The sequence below is a fragment of the Podarcis filfolensis genome, assembly GCF_964270895.1.
Source record: "Podarcis filfolensis genome assembly, chromosome: 13".
NCBI classification, from domain to species: Eukaryota; Metazoa; Chordata; class Lepidosauria; order Squamata; family Lacertidae; genus Podarcis; species Podarcis filfolensis.
Window position 1 is genome coordinate 1,771,305 of NC_139615.1, and position 27,261 is coordinate 1,798,565.

At 49.2% G+C, this 27,261-nt stretch overlaps 1 protein-coding gene across 2 annotated transcripts in view; it reads left to right on the forward strand.

Annotated features, from left to right (window-relative positions):
- LOC310746763 (polyamine-transporting ATPase 13A3-like) overlaps positions 1 to 27,261 on the forward strand; it is a 58,060-nt gene that overhangs the window by 20,150 nt on the left and 10,649 nt on the right. For both annotated transcript variants that reach the window (XM_083580798.1, XM_083580799.1), the window contains exons 8-27: positions 731 to 865; positions 1,948 to 2,020; positions 3,161 to 3,292; positions 7,407 to 7,589; positions 7,709 to 7,866; positions 9,102 to 9,290; positions 9,411 to 9,472; positions 10,216 to 10,366; positions 10,565 to 10,681; positions 13,287 to 13,304; positions 13,448 to 13,601; positions 15,829 to 15,949; positions 17,418 to 17,542; positions 20,432 to 20,607; positions 21,505 to 21,633; positions 22,717 to 22,796; positions 24,147 to 24,189; positions 24,322 to 24,431; positions 25,375 to 25,471; positions 26,614 to 26,686. In XM_083580798.1, coding sequence (XP_083436924.1) covers positions 731 to 865; positions 1,948 to 2,020; positions 3,161 to 3,292; positions 7,407 to 7,589; positions 7,709 to 7,866; positions 9,102 to 9,290; positions 9,411 to 9,472; positions 10,216 to 10,366; positions 10,565 to 10,681; positions 13,287 to 13,304; positions 13,448 to 13,601; positions 15,829 to 15,949; positions 17,418 to 17,542; positions 20,432 to 20,607; positions 21,505 to 21,633; positions 22,717 to 22,796; positions 24,147 to 24,189; positions 24,322 to 24,431; positions 25,375 to 25,471; positions 26,614 to 26,686 — 2,326 coding nt within the window. The remainder of the gene's footprint in view (positions 1 to 730; positions 866 to 1,947; positions 2,021 to 3,160; positions 3,293 to 7,406; positions 7,590 to 7,708; positions 7,867 to 9,101; positions 9,291 to 9,410; positions 9,473 to 10,215; positions 10,367 to 10,564; positions 10,682 to 13,286; positions 13,305 to 13,447; positions 13,602 to 15,828; positions 15,950 to 17,417; positions 17,543 to 20,431; positions 20,608 to 21,504; positions 21,634 to 22,716; positions 22,797 to 24,146; positions 24,190 to 24,321; positions 24,432 to 25,374; positions 25,472 to 26,613; positions 26,687 to 27,261) is intronic.

The following is a 27,261-nucleotide window of genomic DNA, read 5'->3' on the forward strand; positions in this document are numbered from 1 at the left end:
AGTCCCACTTCTCTGAAGTCTCTCAGCCCCACTCACCTCACAGAGTGTTTGTTGTGGGGCAGGAAGGGAAAGGAGAATGTTAGCCGCTTTGAGACTCCTTAAAAGGGAGTGAAAGGCGGGATATCAAATCCAAACTCTTCTTCTTCTTCCCACTGTGGAAGGACGTGTGGATCCAGAATTGGCCTCCACAGTCACTTACGGACTCACGGTTAAAACCGTGTTTATGGAAGACCATCTTACTCGGCTACGAGGGATCGCCAAAGAATTGGTCACCCCTGTCGGAGGCTGTGGTGTGTTTTCAAATGCCAGTCGCTGGAAACCACAGGAGGGGAGAGCGCCGCTCTTGTGTTTGAATCCTGCTTTGTGGGCATCCCATAATGGGCACCTGGTTGGCCAGATTTAGGTTTGATGAGGCCCTAAGCTACTGAAGGTAATGGGGCCCTTTATATGTCCAGCTGTCCTTTGTCAACAACAAATTGTCGCTGCTTTTTGTGTTGAATATATGCTATATGGTAATTTGTGGACCTAATAGGTATCTAAAGCCCCCCGAAGGTCATTTAGACCAACCCGCCAAGATGCAGGAGTCCCTGGCAGGCAGGCCGTCCAGCCTCTGCTTAAAGACCTCCAAGGAAGGAGAACGCGCCACCTTCCGAGGGGGTCTGTCCGATGGCTCTATCCACCACAAAGTCCTGACCTTGCCGGGGGCTTCTCCTTTTCCTCCCCTCCGCAGGTGTTGAACCCTTTCTACATTTTCCAAGCCTTCAGCATGGTGCTGTGGTCCCTGGATAACTACTACCTGTACGCCTCTGCCATCCTCTTCATGTCGCTGGTCTCCATCTGCTCCTCCCTCTACACCATCCGGAAGGTACCACCCGCCAGGGTCACGGTTGGCGGAGGGTTGGGGGTGTGGCTGGGGGGGGCAAAAGGGGAGAGGACGCGATGGCGGGTGGTGGCTTTGAAAGAGTATTAGAGGCCACGATGGCCGCCAGCCCAGGAGTCTTTGAAAAGAGGGCGGGACAAATTCACAGAGGAGGAGAGGGCCATTGATGGCTGCTAGCCGCAGTGGCTATGCTCTGAAGCAATGCTTCCGGGTCTCCGTTTCTGGAAGCCACAGGAGAGGACAGTGTCGCTCTGGTCCCTGGATCCTGCTTGCCGGTTCCCTGCAGGCAGCTTCCACTGCCTGAACAGCTAGACCAGGTGAGCCCTTGGCCCTGCAGGACCTTCTTACGAGAGGAGAACGAAATTGTCACGAGGTCGTAAGCAAGCTTTTGAGTCCCACACGGCTCCTTCTGCACGGGTGGCGCTGTGAGTTAAACCACTGAGCCTAGAGCTTGCCGATCAGAAGGTCGGCGGTTCGAATCCCTGCGACGGGGTGAGCTCCCGTTGCTCGGTCCTTCTCCTGCCACCCTAGCAGTTTGAAAGCACGTCCAAGTGCAAGTAGATAAATAGGTACCACTCCAGTGGGAAGGGAAATGGCGTTTCCGTGCGCTGCTCTGGTTCGCCAAAAGCGAGTTAGTCATGCTGGCCACATGACCCGGAAACTGGACACCGGCTCCCTCGGCCAATAAAGCGAGATGAGTCCTGCAACCCCAGAGTCGGACACGACTGGACCTAATGGTCAGGGGTCCCTTTATCTTTTAGGGCTTCTTCTGAGACAGGCGTAGGGCAGGCACACATCCCAACACACCCTGCACCCCCAAAAAGAGGGCACGGATTTGTGCAGAAAGGTGCTGTTTTGCAGGTGTGAGCAGCACATTTAGAAATAATTGCTGTAATTGCCATAAAACACACATCTTGTCCCCCCAGTTGCTGGAAACCGCAGGGGTGCTGCTATCCCGTTCGAATCCTGCTTGCGGGCTTCCCTTTGGGCACCTGTGAGGAGGACAGGATGCTGGGCTGGACCTACCTGGTGCTCACCCTGTCTGTCTCTCTCCTTCTCCCCTGCAGCAATACGTCCTGCTGCACGACATGGTTGCTGCACACAACATCATCCGCGTGACGGTGTTTCGGGGGCCGTATGGTGAGTGAGCGTCGTGGAAGGAGGGAGGGAGGTCCTGGGGCTCAAGTTCCCTTGGCAGGTGTGGAGGGGCTTCGGGACGCCCTCACAGCTACAAGAAAAACGGTTCAGAGCCGGACAGTTTGGGGGACCCAGCGTGGTTGAATCACACATGGATCATATACACGCGGCCATAGCTGATTCTCTCCACTTCCAGCATCGCTTGGGGCCGTGTGGGCAGTTTGTGTAATAATAATAATAATAATAAATAATAATAATAATAATAATAATATAAATAAATACATTATTGTTTGTACCCCGCCCATCAGGCTGGATTTTCCCAGACACTCTGGGCGGCTTCCAACAAAGATTAAAAATACATTAAAGAAGGGGAGACCTGCACGAAGCGCTCCAAGATCTGGGGTTGAAGGGTGATACACAAATTTAATTAGGAATAATAATAATCTGGTGTCTTTTGTTCTGATCGGACCTGCCTGCTTTTCCTCTACTCCGGTTATTTTGAATAAAGTTTCCTTAAAAAAAAACCTATACGGCCTAGGACCCTCGTACCTACGGGACCGCCTCTCCTGGTATGTCCCACGGAGGACCTTACGGTCTTCAAACAAAAACATCTTGGAGGTCCCAGGCCACAGGGAGGTTAGGCTGGCCTCAACCAGAGCCAGGGCTTTTTCACCTGTGGCTCTGATCTGGTGGAACGCTCTGTCCCAAGAGACTAGGGCCCTGCAGGACTTGACATCTTTCTGCAGGGCCTGCAAGATAAGCTGTTCCACCAGACCTTTGGCCAAGGCACAGCCTGACCCCCTCCTTTGGTAATCCCCACAGAACTCTAGCCCAGTGGTTGCCATTAATTTGATTTGAATTGATTTTAGAACGAAGTGATTTTAGAATGTATTTCAATTAATTGATTGTGATTTTATGTAAACTGCGTTACTTTTACTGTTAGACACTCTGAGCTTGGCTTCGGCTGGGGAGGGCGGGATATAAATAAAATTTTATTATTATTCTTTATTATTGTGGGGTTTTCCAAAGAGGCACCTGGTTGGCCCCTGTGAGAACAGGATGGCTAAAGGGGCCCCCTTTGGCCTGATCCACCAGGCCCTTCTTACGGTTTTCTGCAGCGATGGCTCTCCTTTCTCTCCGCAGAGACAGAGGAGATCTTTTCCACGCAGCTGGTTCCGGGGGACGTCCTGCTGGTGCCTCCCGAGGGCCTGACCGTCCCGTGCGATGCGGTGCTGATGAGCGGCACTGCCATCGCCAACGAGAGCATGCTCACAGGTAGGCAAGGCTGCCTGTCCTGGTCCGGGGGGGGGGGCGGTTACCACACGGCATGGTCTGAGTCTGATCCTAGGTCGAGGGTCTGGAGGCTGTCCGCCAAGGGCGAAGCGGGGTCCAAGGCAAGGAGCCAGGCGTGGTCAGGAACTCTGGAAGAGCAGGACAGGGTGCTGGCAGGAACAGGTTACCAACGATGTTGCTCCCGCAACCTGGGACTGGGCTGACTGGCCTTTATCTGCCCCGAGGCATAGGGCGGTTCCGGCCCACAGGTGACTCGCCTCTCCTGGCCTTAAGGCGAGCGCTCCTACTGAGAGAATTTAGTTCCCTCCGCCTCTCTGCCCTGAGCCTCTGCAGCTCCGGAGAGGCTGGAGGGTTCCCGGACCCAGAGGCAACCTCACCTTCCCCTGACAGGGCTGGGAGAGGAGCACCTGCAGGCAATGGGTCCTCAATCACCTCTGGAGCCAGAGCAGATTCAGCTGGTGTCTGCTCCTGAGGATCCAGCACAGGTGCAGGCCCTTCAGATTCAAGCCTCTGCCCCAGCTCAGCCGGCCCTGGAGGCGGGGACCAGTGGCATAGCGTGGGTTGTCAGCACCCGGGGCAAGGCAAGTAATTTGCGCCCCCTAACCCGTGGATTTGCGCCCCCTAACCCGTGGATTTGCACCCCCTAACCCTAACCCCCAGATGTTGCGCCCGGTGCGGCCGGCACCCCCTGCACCCCCCACGCTACACCACTGGCGGGGACTCCTGTGCAGGCTGGGATTCCTCAGGTTCAGCCTCTGAATCGGATTCCCAGGCCATCACACTGCCTCTGGTATGGGTGGAGGGGGAACTGCCTCTCCTTAGGAGCTGATCTCCTGCCACCCTCTCATTCTGGAGGGATAGAAGGGAGTCCTTCACCCAGCACAGAGAGTTAAAGCAGACTCCCTGCCCCAGGAGGCTGCCAAGCTGGGTGGTTTTATAGAATCCCAGAACTGTAGAGTTGGAGGGGACCCCAGGGGTCATCTAGTCCAACCCCCTGCAATGCAGGAATCTCAGCTGAAGCCATCCGACCTCTCGCTGTAGCGTTCCCAAAGCAAGGAAGGATTGGACTCTGATTAATAAAATACCCATGAGGCTCGACCAGCAGGACTCTTCATATTCTGCAAATACCGTATTTTTCGCTCTATAGGACGCACTTTTTCCCCTCCAAAAATGAAGGGGAAATGTGTGTGCGTCCTATGGAGCGAATGCAGGCTCCCTGGCTTCAGCGATAGCAAGGCAAAGCCTCCGAAGCCTGCGCTCCGGAGGCTTTGCGTTGCTTCCGCTGAAGCCAGGAGAGTCTGCTCTTTGAGGCTGGCGGTGGGGAAAGCAGCGCTTCCCGCATCGCCAGCCTCAGAGATTGGGGGGCAGCGGGAAGGCGCGCAACGCCTTCCCGCTACTCTCCAACCCGGCTTCGAGGCTGGCGGTGGGGAAAGCAGCGCTCCCCCCATCACCAGCCCCAGAGGATGGGGGGCAGCAGGAAGGCGCGCAACGCCTTCCCGCTACTCTCCAACCCGGGTTGGAGGCTGGCGGTGGGGAAAGCAGCGCTTTCCCCATCGCCAGCCCCAGAGATTGGGGGGCAGCGGGAAGGCGTGCGACGCCTTCCCGCTACTCTCCAACCCGGGTTGGAGGCTGGCGGTGGGGAAAGCAGCGCTTCCCCCATCGCCAGCCCCAGAGATTGGGGGGCAGTGGGAAGGCAGCGATGCCTTCCCGCTACTCTCCAACCCGGCTTCGAGGCTGGCGGTGGGGAAAGCAGCGCTCCCCCCATCGCCAGCCCCAGAGGATGGGGGGCAGCAGGAAGGCGCGCAACGCCTTCCCGCTACTCTCCAACCCGGCTTCGAGGCTGGCGGTGGGGAAAGCAGCGCTTTCCCCATCGCCAGCCCCAGAGATTGGGGGGCAGCGGGAAGGCGTGCGACGCCTTCCCGCTACTCTCCAACCCGGGTTGGAGGCTGGCGGTGGGGAAAGCAGCGCTTCGCCCATCGCCAGCCCCAGAGATTGGGGGGCAGCGGGAAGGCGTGCGACGCCTTCCCGCTACTCTCCAACCCGGGTTGGAGGCTGGCGGTGGGGAAAGCAGCGCTTCCCCCATCGCCAGCCCCAGAGATTGGGGGGCAGCGGGAAGGCGCGCAACGCCTTCCCGCTACTCTCCAACCCTCCTGTGGGCTTTTGGGGGAGATGGGGGAATTCCCCCACCTCCCGCAAAAGCAGGCAAAAGCCAGGCGCTCTTTAAAGGGGCTCCCTGGCTTCTGCTGGCTTTTCTAGGAGGTGGGGGAATTCCCCCACCTCCTAGAAAAGCCCGCAGGAGCCGCGCACCCTTTAAAGAGCGAGCGGCTCTTGGGGGCTTTTCCCCAAGGAGGGAGAAGGGACTGACTGGCCGAGTCAGTCCCTTCTCCCTCCTGCGGGCTTTTGCGGGAGATGGGGGAATTCCCCCACCTCCCGCAAAAGCAGGCAAAAGCCGGGCGCTCTTTAAAGGGGCTGCACGGCTTTGCTGGCTTTTCTAGGAATTCCCCCACCTCCTAGAAAAGCCCGCAGGAGCCGCGCAGCCTTTAAAGAGCAAGCGGTTCTTGGGGGCTTTTCCCCAAGGAGGGAGAAGGGACTGACGCGCCGTTTCAGTCCCTTCTCCCTCCTGGTCGAAAAGCCCACAGGAGTCACGCGGGGCTACTGTGGGCTTTTGCGGGAGGTGGGGGAATTCTGCCACCTCCCGCAAAAGCAGGGAGAAGGTTTTGGAGTAGCGCACAGGCTGCGTGCAGCCTGTCCACTGCTCCCAGAGCTGGGGGGGGGGAATCATATTTTTTCCTTGATTTCCCCCCCTGAAAACTACGTGCGTCCTATGGTCCGGTGCGTCCAATCGTGCGAAAAATACGGTAATTTTAAAAAACTATTGTATTGATTGGGGATTTTAATTTTATTATTCCGTACTTTGTGTTTTTTATATTGTAGTTTTATGTTCTGAACTGGCCTGAGATCTACGAGTATAGGGCTGTGTACAAAGTTAATTAATGATAATAATAATAATAATATTTTGATGCTGTACGACACTGAAATGTTTAAATGTTTCTGTGGTGGTCCTTGAGTCTTCCTGCCACCCTCGCCGTCCTTTCCTGCCACACTAGGGGGGTGTGACGCACACACCCCTTTGGGAACCGCCGGCTTAAACAAAGAGCTCTCAGAGCCATCTACAAATTAAACAGCAGGTGAAAACACAGCTGCGGGCTACTAGCCACAATGGCTCTGTCCTCCACAGCCTGAAGCACCAAAGGCCAAAGTCTTGGAGCCTCAGCTTCAGGATCTGTCCTTCCAGTGAGCACTCAGGGCTGATTTCCTTCAGAATGGAGAGGTTGGATCTTCTTGCAGTCCATGGGACTCTCCAGAGTCTCCTCCAGCACCAGAATTCAAAAGCATCCATTCTTCGGCGATCAGCCTTCTTTATGGTCCAGCTCTCACTTCCATACATCACTAAAGGGAAAACCATAGCTTTAACTATACGGACCTTTGTCGGCAAGGTGATGTCTCAACTTTTTAAGATGCTGTCTAGGTTTGTCATTGCTTTTCTCCCAAGAAGCAGGCGTCTTTTAATTTCGTGGCTGCTGTCACCATCTGCAGTGATCATGGAGCCCAAGAAAGTAAAATCTCTCACTGCCTCCATTTCTTCCCCTTCTATTTGCCAGGAGGTGATGGGCCCAGTGGCCATGATCTTCGTTTTTTTGATGTTGAGCTTCAGACCATATTTTGCACTCTCCTCTTTCACCCTCATTAAAAGGTTCTTTAATTCCTCCTCACTTTCTGCCGTCAAGGTTGTGTCATCTGCATATCTGAGGTTCTTGATATTTCTTCCGGCGATCTTAATTCCGGCTTGGGATTCATCCAGCCCAGCCTTTCGCATGATGAATTCTGCATATAAGTTAAATAACCAGGGAGACAATATACAGCCTTGTCGTACTCCTTTCCCAATTTTGAACCAATCAGTTGTTCCATATCCAGTTCTAACTGTAGCTTCTTGTCCCACATAGAGATTTCTCAGGAGACAGATGTATATCTCACTATATACAAGTGACAATAAAGTATTTCAATTTCAATTTATTTCACTTTCTCCTGCCCTCAGGTGAGAGCGTCCCTGTGACCAAGACAGCCCTGCCAGACCCATCCCGAGGGGCCAGCGGGCCGCTGCAGGACCTCGCCTACGACCCCGAGGAGCACAAACGGCACACCCTCTTCTGCGGCACCTGTGTCATCCAAACGCGGTACTACTCTGGGGAGGCTGTTCGGGCGCTGGTCATCCGGACAGGTAAGCGCACCTTGGGGCGGCGACGGGCTCCTGTTCCTGACTCAGAATGTCGAAAGGAAGGAGGGTGTGTTTGTGCGTCTGTTGGTTTTTCGGAGCCCTCACTCGCGTCTCTCCGCCAGGTTTCTCCACCTCCAAAGGGCAGCTGGTCTGCTCCATCCTCTTCCCCAAACCGGCAGATTTCCGCCTCTACCGAGATGCCTACCGGTTCCTCCTCTGCCTGGTCGGCGTCGCCGGGATCGGGATGCTGTACTCGGTGATCCACAGCGTGCAGCAGGAGGTAGGTCTCCTCCCAAGGAGGCTGGGGTACAGTACTATTCCTTCCCTTTGATCAGGACACTAGACTCCTGTTGATGCAGCCTAGAATAGCATTCGGGTTTTTTGCTGCTGCATCACACCGTGGGCTCAAGTTGAGCTTGTGCGCCATTAAAACCTCTAGATCAACGGTTCTCAACCTGAGAGTCCCCAGATGTTGTTGGACTACAACTCCCATCATCTCTGAGCTCTGGCCTTGCTAGATAGGGGTGATGGGAGTTGTTCAACAACATCTGGGGACCCAAAGGCTGCTCTAGATCCTTTTCACATGTACTATAGGAATAATAATTTATTATTTATACCCACACCCATCTGCCTACGTTTCCCCAGCCACTCTGGGCAGCTCCCAACTGAATATTAAAAACACGATAAAACATCAAACATTCAAAACTTCCCTAAACAGGGCTGCCTTCAGGTGTCTTCTAAAAGTAAGATAGTTGTCTATTTCCTCGACATCTGGTGGGAGGGCGTTCCACAGGGAGTGCGCCACCACTGAGAAGGCCCTCTGCCTGGTTCCCTATAACCTCACGTCTCGCATGGAGGGAACCGCCAGAAGGCCCTCAGAGCAGGACCTCTGTGTCCGGGCTGAATGATGGGGGTGGAGATGCTCCTTCAGGGTCTACTGGGCCGAGAGTGTTTAAGGCTTTCAAGGTCAGCACCAACACTTTGAATTGTGATTGGAAACGTACTGGGAGCCAATGTAGGTCTTTCAGGACCGGTGTTATATGTTCTTGGTGGCCGCTCCCAGTCACCAGTCTGGATGCCGCATTCTGGATTAGTTGTAGTTTCCGGGTTGCCTTCAAAGGTAGCCCCATCTGGGCGCATGGCAGTAGTCCAAGCGGGAGATAACCAGAGCATGCACCACTCTGGCCAGACAGTCCATGGGCAGGAAGGGTCTCATCCTGCGTACCAGGTGGAGCTGGTAGACAACTGCCCTGGACACGGAACTGACCTGCGCCTCCATGGACAGCTATAAGTCCAAAATGACTCCCAGGCTGCGCACCTGGTCCTTCGGGGGCACAGTTGCCCCATTCAGGACTAGGGATTCCCCCATACCTGCCCGCCCCCCAAAACTGCTAGTAAGCCAGGTGTCCCCCACCCTGTATTTGTGCATCCAGTTCTCCCTGCCTAAGTGCAGAACCTGACCTTTGTCCCTCCAGGCTAAGCAAACCTATTCCTCTCTTTCTCCCTCCTGACCAGGAGCTGGTCGGTCGCATCATCCTCAAATCCCTGGACATCTTGACCATCACGGTGCCCCCCGCGTTGCCGGCGGCCATGACGGCCGGCCTGGTGTATGCACAGCAGCGCCTCCGGGGGCAGCGCATCTTCTCCATCAGCCCCCAGCGCATCAACATCTGCGGGCAACTCAACCTGATGTGCTTCGACAAGGTACCAGACCCCGACCCCCAATCCTCGGAGGGAGGGAGAGAGAGAGAGGTGGGGAGATCCTCTCCTCTTCCGGCCTCATCCTGGGAACATTCACGGCAACTGCTGCTTTGTCTCTTGCAGACGGGAACCTTGACCGAGGACGGGCTCGACTTCTGGGGTTTCGTGCAAGCCCAAGATGGTTGGTGAGTGAGCAGGAAGAAGCGCCTTCAGCTGGGCTCTGCCTGCACGGTCAGAGGCAGCGATGCTTGTGAATCTCTTGCCCTCAGGTCCTGCTTGAAGGTCCAGCCGTGTAACGCCTCTCATTTCATCGTTGTTTTATTTACACATTCATTCGTTACCCTAAGGCAGGGGTCAGCAACCTTTTTCAGCAGGGGGCTGGTCCACTGTCCCTCAGACCTTGTGGGGGGCCGGACTATATTTTGAAGGGGGGGAAATGAACAGATTCCTATGCCCCACAAATAACACAGAGATGCATTTTAAATAAAAGGGCACATTCTACTCATGTAAAAACATGCTGATTCCCAGTCTGTCCACGGGCCGGATTGAGAAGGAGTTTGGGCCGGATCGTGGGTAGACAAACTCAAGGCTCGGGGGCCAGATGCGGCCCAGTCACCTTCTGTTCATTTTCCCCCCTTCAAAATATAGTCCGGCCCCCCACAAGGTCTGAAGAAGAAGAAGAAGGAGGAGGAGGAGGAGGAGGAGGAGGAGGAGGAGGAGGAGGAGGAGGAGTTTGGATTTGATATCCTGTGCAGTGAAGGGGCCAGGCGGGCCTTTTTCGGGAGGGAGTTCCGCAGTTTGGGGGGCTGCCACAGAGAAGGCCATGTGCCCAAGCCTTTGAGCGCTGACCCAGAGAACCTTTCTCTGCCCTCCTCAGCGTTCGGCTCCCTAGAGAGATTCTCACAGCCCCGTCTTCCTCCCCTTTCAGCTTCCTCCCGGCAGGGCAGGACGTCCGGGGACCCAGCCTGTCCGGCTCGCCCTTCCTTGCCACCATGGCCGCCTGCCACTCTCTCACCACCATCGGGGGACGTCTTTCGGGGGACCCCCTCGACCTCAAGATGTTCGAGGCCACCGGCTGGGTAAGGCTTTTGGGGAAGAGAGATGGCGGGGGCACGGCTGTGTGTGTGTGTTTTGATCAGCGCCGGCTCCTCGCGAGACCGGAGGCCGTGGCTGAGTCCGCTCATGGCTCCGCCACAGCGGCTCGCCTCAGAGAAGGGACGCTCGCGTCCCCCGCTTGGGCCTGGGGCGCTGCCTGAAGCCCCCCTTCTTCTTCCCAGGTCCTGGAGGAGCCAACCCAAGAGGAGACAGCCCTGCACGACCAAATCCAGCCCACGGTCGTGCGGCCCCCTGACCAGACGCCTCCTGCCACCTCGGAGGGGACCCCTGAGGACGAGGTGAGTAGGGGGCTTTGGGAGCCCTCCCCTGAAAGGTCACCTTGCCCACACGGCCGCTTCAATTCAAAGTGTTGGTGGTGACCTTGAAAGCCCTAAACGGCCTCAAAGGCCCAGTAGACCTGAAGGAGCATCTCCACCTCCAAGGGCCTTCTGGCAGTTCCCTCCCTGCGAGAAGCCAAGTAACAGGGAACCAGGCAGAGGGCCTTCTCGGTGGTGGCGCCCGCCCTGTGGAACGCCCTCCCACCAGATGTCAAAGAGAAAAATAACTACCAGACTTTTAGAAGACAACTGAAGGCAGCCCTGCTTAGGGAAGCTTTTAATGTTTAATAGGTTATTGTATTTTAGTCTTTTTTTGGAAGCCGCCCAGAGTGGCTGGGGGGACCCAGCCAGATGGGCGGGTATACATAATAAATTATTATTATTATTATTCAATTGGACAAGCTGGCGTTGCGCCAGGTGCCGCACAACACCCGTTCCGCGTCTGAAAGAACCGGGTCTTTTAGCGCAGCAGCACGTACTCTGTGGATCTCCCTGCCCCTTGATCACCAAGCAGTCCTCTTCGCTGTTATCTTTTCGGCACCTGCTTGAAAGCATTCTTGTTCAGGCAAGCCTGCCCACAGGTTTCAAAAGTTGACATGAGCTTTATTCCGGTTTTATACCCGTTGGAGGCCGCCTAGAGTGGCTGCGGCAGCCCAGTCAGATGTTGTATCTTGGGACAGGGGGAGAGAAGTTCTTATTTTTATGTTTTGTAATGTGTGTGAGAATGTTAAAATGATGTTGGATTGAAGTTAAGTGGCATTAGCAACAAGATTAATAAGAATATGTAAAAATGGATTGGTAACGGATGAAAATATATAGTTATAATATGTTGAGATATAGAGTTAAGATAAATGAAAGAGGGTAAGGATTTGCTGAACTGACTATGTGAACGGGAATACAAAAAAAGGGAGGTGTGAGGAGGTCAGGGAAATAAGCAAATGAAATCCAAGATATGGAAAAAAAATGGATTTGTTTTTAATTTTTTCTATTTATTTTTTCTGTATTTTTTTCCTATGTATTTTTGTATTTTTTGTATTTTTCTTTTTTCTCTTGTTCTCTTTTTATTTTGTAAATTCCTGCTTTTTGTAAAATTCTAATAAATATCTTATAAAATATATATATATAATGTGTGTGAAGCAGAGTAGGCAGCTATAGCAGCTATTGAAAACCGAAAAATGAAACCCATAAAATGAGTGGCTGTAGGAACCCAGCCAGACTGGTGGGGTATAAATAATAAAATTAATTAATAATAATTAATAACAATAACACAGAAAGATCACAGTTGGGTGCGGGTTAAATCCTTGTTTCATCTTTTTTTTTTTTTTGTAAACTGCTTTAATAATAAATAATAATACATTTTATTTATACCCCGCCCTCCCCAGCCAAGGCCCGGGCTCGGGGCGGCTAACAACCAATAATAAAAACAAGTTGATTAAAATACAACTTAAAAACAAGATTAAAATGCAACATTAAAACATTAAAATGCAGCCTTTGAGGTGGTGTTTCGCTTTTTGTGTTTTCAACGATCGAGCCGTGTATAAATTGTACGAAATAAATAAAAAAGTGTACCATGTTTTTCCGTGTATAACATAGAATAGAATCATAGAATCATAGAGTTGGAAGAGACCACAAGGGCCATCGATGTGTAAGACACCGTCTATTTTGGGGGGACTCCAAATTGAGAAAATGGGGGGAGGTTGTATCCGTGTATAAGACGGCCCACAATTTTGAACATAATTTTTAAATAAAAAAAACCCAAGTCTTATACTCGGAAAAGTACGCTAATTAATACTAGCACAATGCCTTTGGGTCTCTGGAGCCTGGATTTGCTGGCTCTTGCGCAGGTTCTTATGCATAAGGTAAAGGGACCCCTGACCATTAGGTCCAGTCGTGGCCGACTCTGGGGTTGCGGCGCTCATCTCGCTTTATTGGCCGAGAGAGCCGGCGTACAGCATGACTAAGCCGCTTCTGGCGAACCAGAGCAGCACATGGAAACGCCGTTTACCTTCCCGCCGGAGCAGTACCTATTTATCTACTTGCACTTTGACGTGCTTTCGAACTGCTAGGTGGGCAGGAGCAGGGACTGAGCAACGGGAGCTCACCCCGTCGCAGGGATTCGAACCGCCGACCTTCTGATTGGCAAGTCCTAGGCTCAGTGGTTTAACCCACAGCGCCACCCGCGTCCCTTCTTATGCATAACGACAGACTATTGACGTCTTTCTTTTTTTTTTTTTTTAAAGGATATTTATTGAAGTTTTACAAAAACATAAATTTAAAAAATCATATAAAAAGAAAGAAATACAAAAAAAAACCATAGAAAAATACATAAAATAAGAGAAAGAAGAATAAAAACAAATCCATTTTTGTAACCCTAACTCATTATCTTATTTCCTTGGCCTCCTCACACCTCCCCTTTTTGTATCCCCATTTAAATAATCAAATCAGCAAATCCTTACCCTCTTTCGTTTATCTTAACTCTATTGACGTCTTTCTTTCTTTCTTTCTTTCTTTCTTTCTTTCTTTCTTTCTTTCTTTCTCTCTCTCTCTCTCTCCCTCTCTCTTTCAGGAGCTGATGGAGCTGATGGTGAGTGGTCCCTGCTTTTCTCCTCCTCCCAGCGCCACTGGAGTTTTCTCCCCCTTTTGGGGGTGAGTTTGGGGATGGGAAGCGCAGGTGCCCCGAGACAGCCTCCCACCTGGCCCCTTCGCTCACCTCCTCGCCTCTTGCAGAAAGTCTACGAAATTGGCATCCTGGCGCAGTTCCCCTTCTCATCCAGCCTGCAGCGCATGAGTGTCGTGACCCGAACATTGGGGGAGAAGCAACTGGTGGCCTACATGAAGGGCGCTCCGGAGACGGTGGGCAGCCTCTGCCGCAAGGAGACGGGTGGGCTGCTTCTTTCTTGAGAATAATTGCTATGGTTAAGATCGTGGCTAGGCAAACTAAGGCCCGGGGGCCGGATCCGGCCCAATCGCCTTCTAAATCCGGCCCGCGGACAGTCCAGGAATCAGCGTGTTTTTACATGAGAAGAATGTGTCCTTTTATTTAAAATGCATCTCTGGGTTATTTGTGGGGCATAGGAATTGGTTCATTTCCCCCTCAAAAAATATAGTCTGGCCCCCCACAAGGTCTGAGGGACAGTGGACCGGCCCACGGCTGAAAAAGTTTGCTGACCCCTGATTAAGATTAATAGTCGTCCCCGTTTCAACCTCGGTTGCAGCCACGTGGAGAATGCAGAGCCATAAACAGTTCAAAGCAAACTGCAGTCGCTATAACAGGGTGGTCCTAATAGTAGTAGTATTTAATAATAATAATAATAATAATAATAATAATAATAATAATAATAATATTTATACCCCGCCCGTCTTGCTGTGTTTCCCCAGCCACTCTGGGCCGCTCCCGACAAAAGATTAAAAATACATTAAAACATCAGTCATTAAAAACTTCCCCAAACAGGGCTGCCTTCAGATGTCTTCTAAAAGTCAGGTAGTTGTTTATTTCCTTGACATCTGGTGGGAGGGCGTTCCACAGGGCAGGTGCCACCACCGAGAAGGCCCTCTGCCTGGTTCCCTGTAACTTGGCTTCTCGCAGGGAGGGAACCGCCAGAAGGCCCTCGGAGCTGGACCTCAGTGTCCGGGCAGAACGATGGGGGTGGAGACGCTCCTTCAGGTATACTGGGCCTTTGAGGCAGTTTAGGGCTTTCAAGGTCAGCACCAACACTTGGAATTGTGCTTGGAAACGTACTGGGAGCCGATGTTCCTTAAATTACGGTATATATTAACCCCAAGGATCGAAAAAGCGCAAACTGCTTAAACCAGTGGTTCTCCCAACTTTCTTCTCTTCCAGAATAAAAAAGCCTCTTACATATGTACCTTAAGTATGTATGCAAACCCAGGGAGAGGTATCAGTTTGCAGTATCCATTGCTGCCCTTGCTCTCGTTTTTAAAATACATCTATTCATGTTCTGCAAATAATTTAAAAGAAAACTATTGGCTTGGTTGGGGATTTTTATTTTTATTACGTACTTTGTGTTTTTTATATTGTAGTTTTATGTTCTGAACTGCCCTGAAATCTACGAGTTTAGGGCTATGTACAAAGTAAATTAATAATAATAATAATATTTTGATGCTATACGACACTGAAATGTTTAAATGTTTCTGCGGTGCTCCTTGAGTCTTTCTGCCACCCTCGCCGTCCTTTCCTGCCACACCAGGGGGGTGCAACACACACCCCCATTGAGAACCACCGGCTTAAACAAAGAGCTCTGATTCGTGTACATATAAAACCAGTAGAAAAAAGACAGCCACGGAATCGAGAAATTACACAAAACAAATGAAATACCATGAAAATCCCTGAAACGAGAAATGGAAATAGACTAAATAATAAAAATCAAAACGTTTAAGGAGAAAATTAGAAAAACCTAAAATTGAGCAAGGCCTTAACTACTGCGCTTTGGAGTTGGATTATAATACTTCAGAATTTTTGGGAGTTCTACCCCCTTTTTTTGAATTTTGGTCATTTAAGGTTTATGATTTTTCTATTTCCTTCTGAGGAAACTGAATAGTTCAGTGAAACGAGGTTTGTAGCCGGCATCCTGTTAAGGCCTTGTTCAATTTTAGGTTTTTCTAATTTTTCCCTTAAACTTCTTTATTTATATTATTTAGTCTATTTCCATAAGACAATATTTCTAGTCAATTACTTCTCGTTTCAGGGATTTTCATTTGTTTTGTGTACAAATAAAAGAGCAGGCGAAACAGTTGCAAGCTACCAGCCACAACGGCCATTCTCTGCCCTCCACAACCTGAAGCACCAAATGTTCCCGAATCCCAGTTCCCGAAAACCACAGGAGGGGAGGCTTTCTCTTGGGCACGGATCCTGCTTGTGGGTTTCCCAGTTGAGGCCTCCGCCTGACCACTGTGGGACCAGGGTGCTGGACTGGGCAGGCCACTGACCCAACCCGTTTGTAAGGAGCCTCCAGGTTCAGTGGCAGTCTATTAGGACTCCTGGGTTCCTAGGGTTACTTGGCCTCTCCGAGATGAGTCGCTGGCCTGATCCAGCCATAGGGCTCCTCTCCTGCCCCCCACCTTTAACACCTGACGTTGCCGCCGTTCAGTTCCAGACACCTTCTCAGCCGTGCTGGAGTCCTACACGCGCCGAGGGCTGCGGGTCATCGCTCTGGCGAGCCGGCGGTTGGAGAGCAAATTCACCTGGCACAAGATCCAGCACATCAGCAGGTCAGACTTTCTCCTCTGTTAGATGTTAACGCCTGTTAAAGGTAAAGGGACCCCTGACCGTTAGGTCCAGTCGTGGCCGACTCTGGGGTTGCGGCGCTCATCTCACTTTACTGGCCGAGGGAGCCGGCGTACAGCTTCCGGGTCAGTGGCCAGCATGACGAAGCCGCTTCTGGCGAACCAGAGCAGCGCACGGAAGTGCCGTTCACCTTCCCGCCGGAGCGGTACCTATTTATCTACTTGCACTTTGACGTGCTTTCGAACTGCTAGGTGGGCAGGAGCAGGGACTGAGCAACGGGAGCTCACCCCGTCGCGGGGATTCGAACCGCCGACCTTCTGATCGACAAGTCCTAGGCTCTGTGGTTTAACCCACAGCACCACCCGCGTCCTGTTAATGCCTGTTAAGCTAGCTGAAATGTTCAGATCTGGAAGAAACACTTGCTGGAAATCCAGGGAGGCTGAAGGCACATAGATCCACATGTGGCGGAACTGTAAAAAAAGCAGACACTTTTGGGAAACAATTTATAACGAGCTGAAGAAATTGTTCAAATGTTCCTTCCCTTAAAAGAAAACCCTGAAGCCTTCCTGCTAGGAATTACGGGAAATGAATCCCCCCCCCCCCAAAACAAAATACAGGAGAGTCTTTGAATGTATGTTAAAGTCTCTGCCAGAATTCTAATCGCAGAAGGTTGGAAGGGAGAGGATAGCCCATCTAAATCAGACTGGCAAAATAAAATAAGTGAATACGCCGAACTGGCGAGGTTATCAGCAAGGTTAAGAGACATTACAGATGAGCCCCCCCCCCCCCCCGAGAGAGGGATATTTACAGAGTTTGTGTAAAAGAACGTTGTTGAAAGATCATTGGCAGGTCTTGATTGAGCTTTAGTGTGCAAATAGGATTTTTATTTTTATTCTGTACTTTGTGTTTTTTATATTGTAATTTTAGGAACTGCCCTGAAATCTACGAGTGTAGGGCTATATACAAAGTTAATTATTATTATTATTATTATTATTATTATTAATAATAATAATAATAATAATAATATTTTGATCAGAAGATCAGTCTGTTGGCAGGTCTTGATTGAGCTTCGGTGTGCAAATAGGATAACTGTACAAAGCAAAATTTATAGCAAGTCAAATAATACGGCGAACGCTCAAGTGCGTATTTAAGGAATTTAAATCGGGAATGCAAGGGGGAAATTGGGGCTCTTGACAAACGTAATCACAAATTGATGCGCGAAACTAGTTAAAGAATGAATAATGGTTTGTTTTTATTTCTCATTTTGCCTATAATCTCTGTTGTACGTTATAAAGTTTTCAATCGAAAAGCACTTAAAAGCAAAAAAGAGAAAGGGAAAAAGACTGTCTCCTCCATCCTCCTCCTCCTCCCTGCCCCTCATTTTCCCTGACATACGCCGGCCACGATCCCCATTTTTCCTCTCTCGCTCTGACACACCCCTCTCCCTTGCAGAGACGTCATCGAGTGCAACATGGACTTCCTGGGCCTGGTGGTTCTCCAGAACAAACTGAAGCCCGAGACGGTCCCGGTCCTGGCCGAGCTGCAGAGGGCCCGCATCCGCCTCGTCATGGTGACAGGTGCGCTGGGTGGGGCCTGGAGGTGGGGTAGCAGGTGCTCAGCAAAGGTTCAGAATCAAGAGTTCTGCTTCCCTTAGTTTTTTTTCGTTTTTTTTAATTGGTTTTAATTCATTTTGCTACATCCAACATTAAAACAACTGAAGAAATAAACATACATAACACATACATACAAAAAAGGAGTACATAAATAAAAGAAATAATAATAAAAAAACAAAAGAAAAAACATCACCTAACATAAAACACCAACTAACTAACTTACATTGACTAAATAACTAAATAACACACAACATTAATTGACTTCCCTTCATCTCAGTTTCAGAATATATTATATGATTTTTTATCTGCAGTTTCTTTTCCTCAAGAGACTCTTTACGTCACAAGTGTTACGTCACACCTACTGTGATTTTTAGATTTTTTACCTCTGTTTCCATGTATGTCATAAATTTATTCCATTCTTTATTAAACTTTATGTCTTTTTGATTTCTTATTTTCTGTGTCATTTTTGCCAGTTCTAAATAATCAAATAGTTTGGTTTGCCATTCATTTATAGTTGGGGTTTTTGATGTCTTCCAATTCTGCGCTATTAGAGTTCTGGCAGCCACTGTCGCATACTGAAAGAGTGTTTGGTCTTTCTTTTTGATTTCCTCCCCAATTATCCCCAGCAGAAAGGCTTCGGGTTTTTTTATAAAGGTATATTTGAGGATTTTTTTTAATTCATTGTAAACAGATTCCCAGAATTTTTTGATAGGCTCACACAACCACTACATATGATAGAAATCGCCCTCCTTGATCTTGCACTTCCAACATAATTTATCACCAGTTTTATATATTTTTTCCAATTTTACGGGCGTTACATACCACCTGTACATCATTTTATACATATTTTCCCTGAGTGTTGTGCATGCCGAGAATCGAGTTCTGCTTCCCTGAGATGGGCTACCTGCCTAGGCTGATGAGCCCCCGTACACACATACACACAAGAATGATTCTTTCTGATACCATTTTAATATATTGACCTTAACATGCATTATTGTTATTTATAATAAATAATAATAATAAATAATAAATTTTTATTTATACCCCGCCCTTCCCAGTTCAGAAAACCGGGCTCAGGGCGGCTAGCAACAAATTTAAAACAACAAAAAACCAGCATAAAATGCAGTATAAAACGTGAACAACAATAAATTCAGAATTCAAAAATCAATTTAGGGGGGTAAATCCATCCAATACACATTAGATGATCACCAGGGCTAGCTGGCTAAATTAGTCCTACTTGGGCCAGCGAAGAGACCAGGGGAGAATTAGCTGTGGGATCCCAGAGCGGGGGATCTTCATAAAAAGGGGAGGAAGAGGAATAAAAGATCAGGCTAAGTTCAAATTGAAAGCCAGGCGGAATAGCTCTGTCTTACAGGCCCTGCGGAAGGAGGTTAAATCCTGCAGGGCCCTGGTCTCCTGGGACAGAGCATTCCACCAGGTTGGAGACACCACTGAGAAGGCCCTGCGAAGCGCCCTGAGATCTTCAAGCGAACTGCTAGATCCCAAAACTAAGATACTTTCAAGAATGTATAACTTGCTGTTAAAATGGAATACGCAGGATGAAACAGTTAAATCTGCTATGATTAAATGGGCACAAGATGTTGGACATAACATTATGTTTGCTGACTGGGAACAGTTGTGGACCACCGGTATGAAATTTACGGCATGTAATGCCTTAAGAGAGAATATTATGAAAATGATATACAGGTGGTACATGACACCAGTTGAGCTTGCAAAAATCTATCATTTGCCCGATAATAAATGTTGGAAATGTAAAGAAAATGAAGGTACATTCTTTCACCTTTGGTGGACGTGCCCAAAGATTAAGGCTTTCTGGGAGATGATCTATAATGAAATGAAAAAGGTATTTAAATATACCTTCCTGAAGAAACCAGAGGCCTTTCTCCTGGGCATAGTCGGCCAATTGGTGCCAAAGAAGGATAGAACTTTCTTTATGTATGCAACAACAACAGCAAGAATATTTATTGCAAAGTATTGGAAGACACAAGATTTACCCACCCTGGAAGAGTGGCAGATGAAGGTGATGGACTATATGGAATTGGCGGAAATGACTGGCAGAATCCGAGACCTGGGAGAAGAGTTGGTGGAAGAAGATTGGAAGAAATTTAAAGACTATCTTCAGAAACACTGTAAAATTAATGAATGTTAAAATGATGCTGGATTGAAATTAAGTAGCATTAGCAACAAGGTTAATAAGAATATGCAAAAATGGATTGATAATGGATGAAAATATAGAGTTATAATATGTTAAGATATAGAGTTGATGAAAGAGGGTAAGGATTTGCTGAATTGATTATGTAAATGGGAATACAAAAAGGGGAGGTGTGAGGAGGTCAAGGAAACAAGCAAATGAGCTTAAAGATATCAAAAAATGGATTTGTTTTTAATTTTTTCCTATCTATTTGTTTTTTTGTATTTTGTACTTTCTTTTTTTTAATGTATTTTTGTATTTTTTGTATTTTTCCTTATTTCTTTTTTTTTTTTTTTTGCTTTCTTTTTATTCTGTAAATCTCTGTTTTTTGTAAAACCCTAATAAATATTTTATATAAAAAAAAAAACAGATGTCAAAGAGAAGACTAACCATCAGACTTTTAGAAGACTTCATAAGGCAGCCCTGTTTAGGGAAGCTTTTAACGTTTAATAGGTTATTGTATTTTGGTGTTCTGTTGGGAGCCGCCCAGCCAGATGGGTGGGGTATAAATAATAAATTATTATTATTATTATTATTATTATTATTATTATTATTATTATTATTTGCTGCATTGCTGTGACGGTCTTTCTCTTCTCCCTGCCCCTCCTCCTCCTCCTCCTCTTCCTCCTCTCCCTGGCCAGGAGATAACCTGCTGACGGCCATCTCGGTGGGTCGCGAATGTGGCATGATCCCCGCCAAGGGCAAAGTGATTCTGACCGAGGCCGTTCCTCCCAGAGACGGGCAGCCGGCCACCATCCATTGGCAGTACGCGGACGAGCTCCCTGCGCTGGAAATATCGGACAAGGCGAGCAAGGAGGTTAGGCTCCTTCAAGACGCCTGCAGCGGCAACACCCCCTTTTATGGCTTGTTTTTGGGGGGGGCAGGCATTAAGAACGCAAGGGGACCCTGCAGGATCAGGCCAACGGATCATCTAGTGCAGCATCCGAACAGTTGCAAGCAGGGTTCCTGGAACCGTAGAGTTGGAGCGGGGTACCCAAGGGCCATCCAGTCTGACCCCGAGCCCAAGAGGCAACTCTCCCACCCACCCCTTCACCCATTTCCAGCAACTGGGATTCGGAAGCGCTTGCTGCCTCCGGTCTCCCCAGGGGGTGCAAGTCACGGGCGCCGGGTCAGGCGTGGGGAATCCTGCTCTCCCTTTGGTAACTTCAAAGACAAAGAAGGAACGAGCAGTTTATAGTCCTTTTTATTTAGTCATCTGGTTGCAAGCAAAAATCCACACCCCTCCGCAAGGAGAGGATTTATTACTCCGAATCGTGGGTAGGCAAACTAAGGCCCGGGGGCCGGATCCGACCCAATCGCCTTCTAAATCCGGCCCGCGGACGGTCCGGGAATCAGCGTGTTTTTACATGAGTAGAATGTGTGTTTTTATTTAAAATGCATCTCTGGGTTATTTGTGGGGCATAGGAATTCGTTCATTTTTCTTTTCAAAATATAGTCCGGCCCCCCGCAAGGTCCGAGGGACAGTGGACCGGCCCCCTGCTGAAAAAGATTACTGACCCCTGCTGAGTGAATCCTCACCTTCTCCTCTCTGCATTCTTTGTTCTCTAATACCGATGGACCTCCTTGTCTTAGGAGAGGGAGGGTTTTCCACACTGTATAATAATAATAATAATAATAATAATAATAATAATAATAATAATAATAATTTATTTATATCCCGCCCATCTGGCTGGGCGTTCCTGTTTTCCTCCAGGAGATCAAGTTGATGCTGGACAAAGAGGACCAGCCCCCTGCGGCCCCCCCAGACACCAGCTACCACTTTGCGGTCGGCGGGAAGTCCTTCTCGGTCATCCTTGACCACTTCCCGGATCTCTTGCCCAAGGTACGTCCTTTGGAGAGTATGGCAGAGTGGGGGGGGGAGGGAAGGTGGCAGGTTTAGACCCTGCTAGGGGCATCTCTGGGTAGGGGGAGAGGTGTCACCTGCATCCGAACCCTTGGAGAGCCGCTGTTGTCAGTCAGTGCAGAGAACAGCAAGCGGGGTGGACTGTGGGCCACAGAGCCAGGATTTGAACCCAGGTCCTTGTCTTCACAACAACCCGGCGAGGTAAGTCACGGCCTAGGACCCTCGTACCTACGGGACCGCCTCTCCCGGTATGCCCCATGGAGAACCTTAAGGTCTATAAATAGCAACACCCTAGTGGTCCCAGGCCCTAAGGAATTTAGATTAACTTCAACCAGAGCCAGGGCCTTTTCAACACTGGCCCCGTCCTGGTGGAACACTCTGTCTCATGAGACCAGGGCCCTGCGGGATCTGATTTCTTTCCGCAGGGCCTGTAAGACACAGTTGTTCCGCCTGGCCTATGGCTCGGAATCAGCTTGATCCCCTCCCCCTCTTTCCTTTTTTCCTTTCTCCTTCTGTGATGGAACTCCTATTTGGGGACTTCCCTGGCTTTTTTCTGGCCCACGTAGGACCAGTCTGGATAGTTGGCTTTCGTGAAGACCTGGCGTTTTCATCCCCCAAAAAACTTTTTTGAGTTTCCATTGAAATGAGGCTGCATTTTAATGTTTCAACGCTGTATTTTAATCTTGTTTTTAAGTTGCATTTCAATCAATTTGTTTTATATCGGTTGTTAGCCGCCCTGAGCCCAGTCTTGGCCGGGGAGGGCGGGGTATAAATAAAATTTATTATTATTATTATTAAAAGCGGTAGCAACAGGGCCTCCAAGGCCACACCCAGCGAGCTTCACGGGCACAGAGTGGGGATTCGAACCCTTGTCTCTCGCAGGTCCAAGTCGGATCCTGCAATCTCCTTTCCTGTAGGTCCGTAGTTCCACATCTGCCTTTGCTGTCCTGGTTCTCCCTGGGTTTTCACGCTTTCCGGAGGGAGCTAGGGTTAGAACTGCTGCCCCAGGTGCGATGCCTCTGGTTTTTGTTCGACACCAGCCTCCTTCTCCCTCCATTGTAGCTGCTCCTCTGTGGCACGGTCTATGCCCGGATGGCCCCCGAACAGAAGACCCAGCTGGTGGAAGCCCTGCAGAAGATGGAGTGAGTAGCTTTCCCTGCCATTGCGGCTCCCCGAGTCCCAGCCCCGGCTCCGGGAGGTTTCGGGGTCTGACCCCGTCTCCGTCCTTATTCTGCCTTCCACAAAACAAAAACCTAGAATTGCACAAAGCCTTAACTGGATGCTGGCTACAAACCTCATTTAACTGAACTATTCAGTTTCCTCAGAAGGAAATAGAGAAATCATAAACCTTAAACGACCAAATTCAAAGAAAGGGGGTAAAACTCCCAAAAACTCTGAAGTATTATAATCCTAGCTTGACCTAGGTGAAGCAAAGCGCAAGTAATAAAGGATTGAGGACTCAGAGGTACGGTTTCTAAACAGCCCAACTGTGTCTAAAACTTGCCTCTGATATTAGATTTCCAGATTGAGAGACATCAGGGAATGGACGGAAAGGACAGGCAGTTTTTGGGACCAGGGGGGTGCTGAGGGGGAAAATTAGGGAAATTCAAAGTGTATAAAATATATATTAGGCTCAAAGTTTAATGTAAAACAAAGTAAAATATTTGCGAGATTGAACAACGGTGGATAGACACTCCCTGGATTTTGTGTAAATGATGTGAGAGTTTATGTAATTATATGTGGTTAATTTAAAGTTTAAACAAGGTTGAGGAAAGTACGCTAAGTATACAGACAAAATTTCTGGTAAAATGGGAGGGATTTGCTGAAATAATAATCTGAAGCGGAATACAAAAAAGGGAGGTGTGAGGAAGTCAAAGAAACAAGCAAACGAAAGTATGACTATGGATGTTTTAATTTGTTTTTATGTATTGTTTATTGTTGGATTTTTCTTTTTTTCATTTTTGTGTTTTTATTTGTTGTTATTGTTTGTGTTTTATCTTTTAAAACTTAATAAATATTACTTTAAAAAAAAACAAAAACTTGCCATTTAGGTTTTCAAACATTTTTTGTAAACTCAGGGGAACGTTTCAACCCTGTTCTTGAATTTGTTTAAAATCTAAAACAGCTTATCTTGTATTCCTTTCTTTGAATTTGTGCCATTTAGGTTTTTTAAACCTTTTTGTAAAGGCAATACAAAAATTTTTCACACCTGAGTCCTCAACTCTTTATTACTGTGCTTGGCTTTCTTCGAGTTGGGCTGTGTCTAAAACTTGCCATTTAAGTTTTAGCCATTAAGGCTTCGTTCAATTCTAGGTTTTTCTAATTTTTTCCTTAAACTATTTGCTTTTTATTATTTAGTTTATTTCTATAAGATAATATTTTTAGTCAATTACCTCTCGTTTCAGGGATTTTCACGGTATTTCATTTGTTTTGTGTAATTTCTCGGTTCAGTGACTGTCTTTTTTTCTACTGGTTTTTATTCTGCCTTCCAGCTACTACGTGGGGATGTGTGGGGATGGCGCCAACGACTGCGGGGTAAGTCGCTGAGGCCGCTTCTGCCTGCGTTCCGTTATGGCAGCGGCAGATTCGCACCCAGGGCCGAGCTCAGGGTGTTTCTGCTTGCATGTAAGGCCCGTTGCAACTCTCCTCCCTTCTCCTCCTCCTCAGGCGCTGAAGCGGGCCCACGCTGGGATCTCCCTCTCGGAGCTGGAGGCCTCCGTGGCCTCGCCCTTTACCTCCAAGACGCCCAACATCTCCTGCGTCCCGGATCTCGTCCGGTAGGTGGCAGCTGGCTGGATCTCCAGGAAATCCGGAGGACTTGCAAATCGGTTTCCTTGCAGCGGTGGTGGGGTGGGTGGCCGGAATGCATGCTGGGATTTGTAGTGCACTCGCCTCGGCATGTTTGCTGACAGCCACACGCCTCTCCTCATTGAGATTGAGGTTGGACCCTGAAAAGAATGGGGCAACTGTGCCCCCGAAGGACCAGGTGCGCAGCCTGGGAGTCATTTTGGACTCACCGCTGTCCATGGAGGCGCAGGTCAGTTCTGTGTCCAAGGCGGCTGTCTGTCAGCTCCATCTGGTACGCAGGATGAGACCCTCCCTGCCCGCAGACTGTCTGGCCAGAGTGGTGCATGCTCTGGTTATCTCCCGCTTGGACTACTGCCATGTGCTCTACGTGGGGCTACCTTTGAAGGTGACTCAGAAACTGCAACTAATCCAGAATGTGGCAGCTAGATTGGGGACTGGGAATGGCTGCCAAGACCACATATCAGTCCTGAAAGACCTACATTGGCTCCCAGTACGTTTCCAAGCACATTTCAAAGTGTTGGTGCTGACGTTTAATGCCTTAAACAGCCTTGGCCCAGTATACCTGAAGGAGCGTCTCCACCCCCATCGTTCTGCCCAGACACTGAGGTCCAGCTCCAAGGGCCTTCTTGCAGGTCCCTCCCTGTGAGAAGTGAGGTTACAGGGAACCAGGCAGAGGGTCTTCTCAGTGGTGGCTCCCTCCCTGTGGAACGCCCTCCCATTAGATGTCAAGGAAATAAACAGCTATCTAACTTTTAGTATACATCTGAAGGCAGCCCTGCTTAGGGAAGCTTTTAATGTTCGATGTTTTATCGTGTTTTTAGTGTTCTGTTGGGAGCCGCCCAGAGTGGCTGGGGAAACCCGGCCAGATGGGCGGGGTATAAAGAATAAATTATTATTATTACTCATCCCCAGCGAAGGCCGCGCTGCTCTGGTCACCTCCTTCTGTGTCTTCAAGTTCATGGCTCTTTACAGCATCATCCAGTATCTCAGCGTCCTGCTCCTCTACTCGGTGAGTAAAATGCGCGAGGCAACCACGGCTGCTGGATCAGGCTCAAGGTGGCCTACCTAGCCCGTCCTCCTGTACAGAACAGCAACAATGCTCCGGTTTCCTGCCTTCCAGTATTCCGGGCTAGACTGCTCTTAGGCGTGGAGGTTCTGCTGTCACCCCAGACTTCCGTACGCAGAGCCCTGCTGGACCGGACCAACGGGGGCCCGTCCAGTCCAGTACCTTGTTCTCACAGTGGCCAGAAGAAGTTTATTTAATAGATGTATTTAATAGAACCGTACTGTCCAAAGGGTTCCTGGGGGTCATCTAGTCCAACCCCTGCAACTCAGGAATCTTTTGGCCAACACTCGAACCCACAACCCTGAGATGCACTGTCTCGTACTCAACGGGCTGAGCTTATTTTGGGGCACCTGCAAGGGGAAAATTCCCAGGGGCAGGTGAAGGAATGGGTTTCCAAAATCTGACTGTGCAGGGAGTCTGAAACGGGCCCCAAAATCCTCATTTTTCCTTCTCCAAGGGTGCATTAGCTAAAAACCATTAACTTGAGCACTTGAGCAAACGCATAACAAGAACACAGCTGTATAAACAAAGCTCTCTCCTTTATCAGTCCGTGACGCCTAATGAATGGCCTTGTCGGTTCCAAAGTGGAGCAGGGATAACATATCTGGGTCTTATCTTACCCCCTGACCACACTGACGCACAGACCTTGTCAGCCCCCCGGGAACAGTGCCAGGAGTACTTTTAGAGTTGGTGACCTTCTTAGATAAGGAATACAGGAAGAGGAACACCCTTTTATGGTTAAGAGTACCGGAGCAGGAACATCTGTGATGTCAACCTGCGTGTATAAGCTGATGTGGGTGGATTCCTGGGGAAGGGGGGAGAGGGTGCCTGGAGGATATATATACTGCATGGAATCTCTCATTTCTTTCGACTTGCTGTGAACTGACCACGCAAGTGCCTTCTGCTATCCGGAGAGCAGAATAAACTCTTTCTCTGAATCAACCTCGGTGTCATTTGAAGCCTTCCTCCCTGTTCTGGGAGCAAAGCTCACCCTACCAATCGGTAAAGTCTAATAAGGCTACACAGGTATTTGCAGGATTGCGTGAGAGCTGAAGGCTGCGTCCGACCTCTCCCTTCTCTTCCAGATCCAGGGCAACCTGGGAGATGTGCAGTACCTCTTCATCGACGTGGCCATCATCATGTCATTGGCCTTCACCAGTAAGTGGTCCAGGGGAGCAGGGACCTTCTAGCACCCTTAACAAACTACGTCACCCAGGATCCTTTGCGGCAGGGGAGCCACGACTGCTTAAAGGGGCATGGCAGTGCAGTAAAAGTCCGGGGCGAAGGTGGCCAGGGACCCCCTGCGTGGGTGGCTTGCAATTACCGTATTTTTTGCTCTATAAGGCTCACTTTTTCCCTCCTAAAAAGTAAGGGGAAATGTGTGTGCGTCTTATGGAGCGAATGCAGGCTGCGCAGCTATCCCAGAAGCCAGAACAGCAAGAGGGATTGCTGCTTTCGCTGTGCAGTGATCCCTCTTGCTGTTCTGGCTTCTGAGATTCAGAATATTTTTTTTCTTGTTTTCCTCCTCCAAAAACTAGGTGTGTCTTGTGGTCTGGTGCGTCTTATAGAGCGAAAAATATGGTAAATCAGCTACGTAGTAACATATTAACTGGGAGCGGCCGCCAAGACCACATAACACTGGTCTTGAAAGACCTACACTGGCTCCCAGGATGTTTCCGAGCACAATTCAAAGTGTTGAAAGCCCTAAACGGCCTCAAAGGCCCAGTAGACCT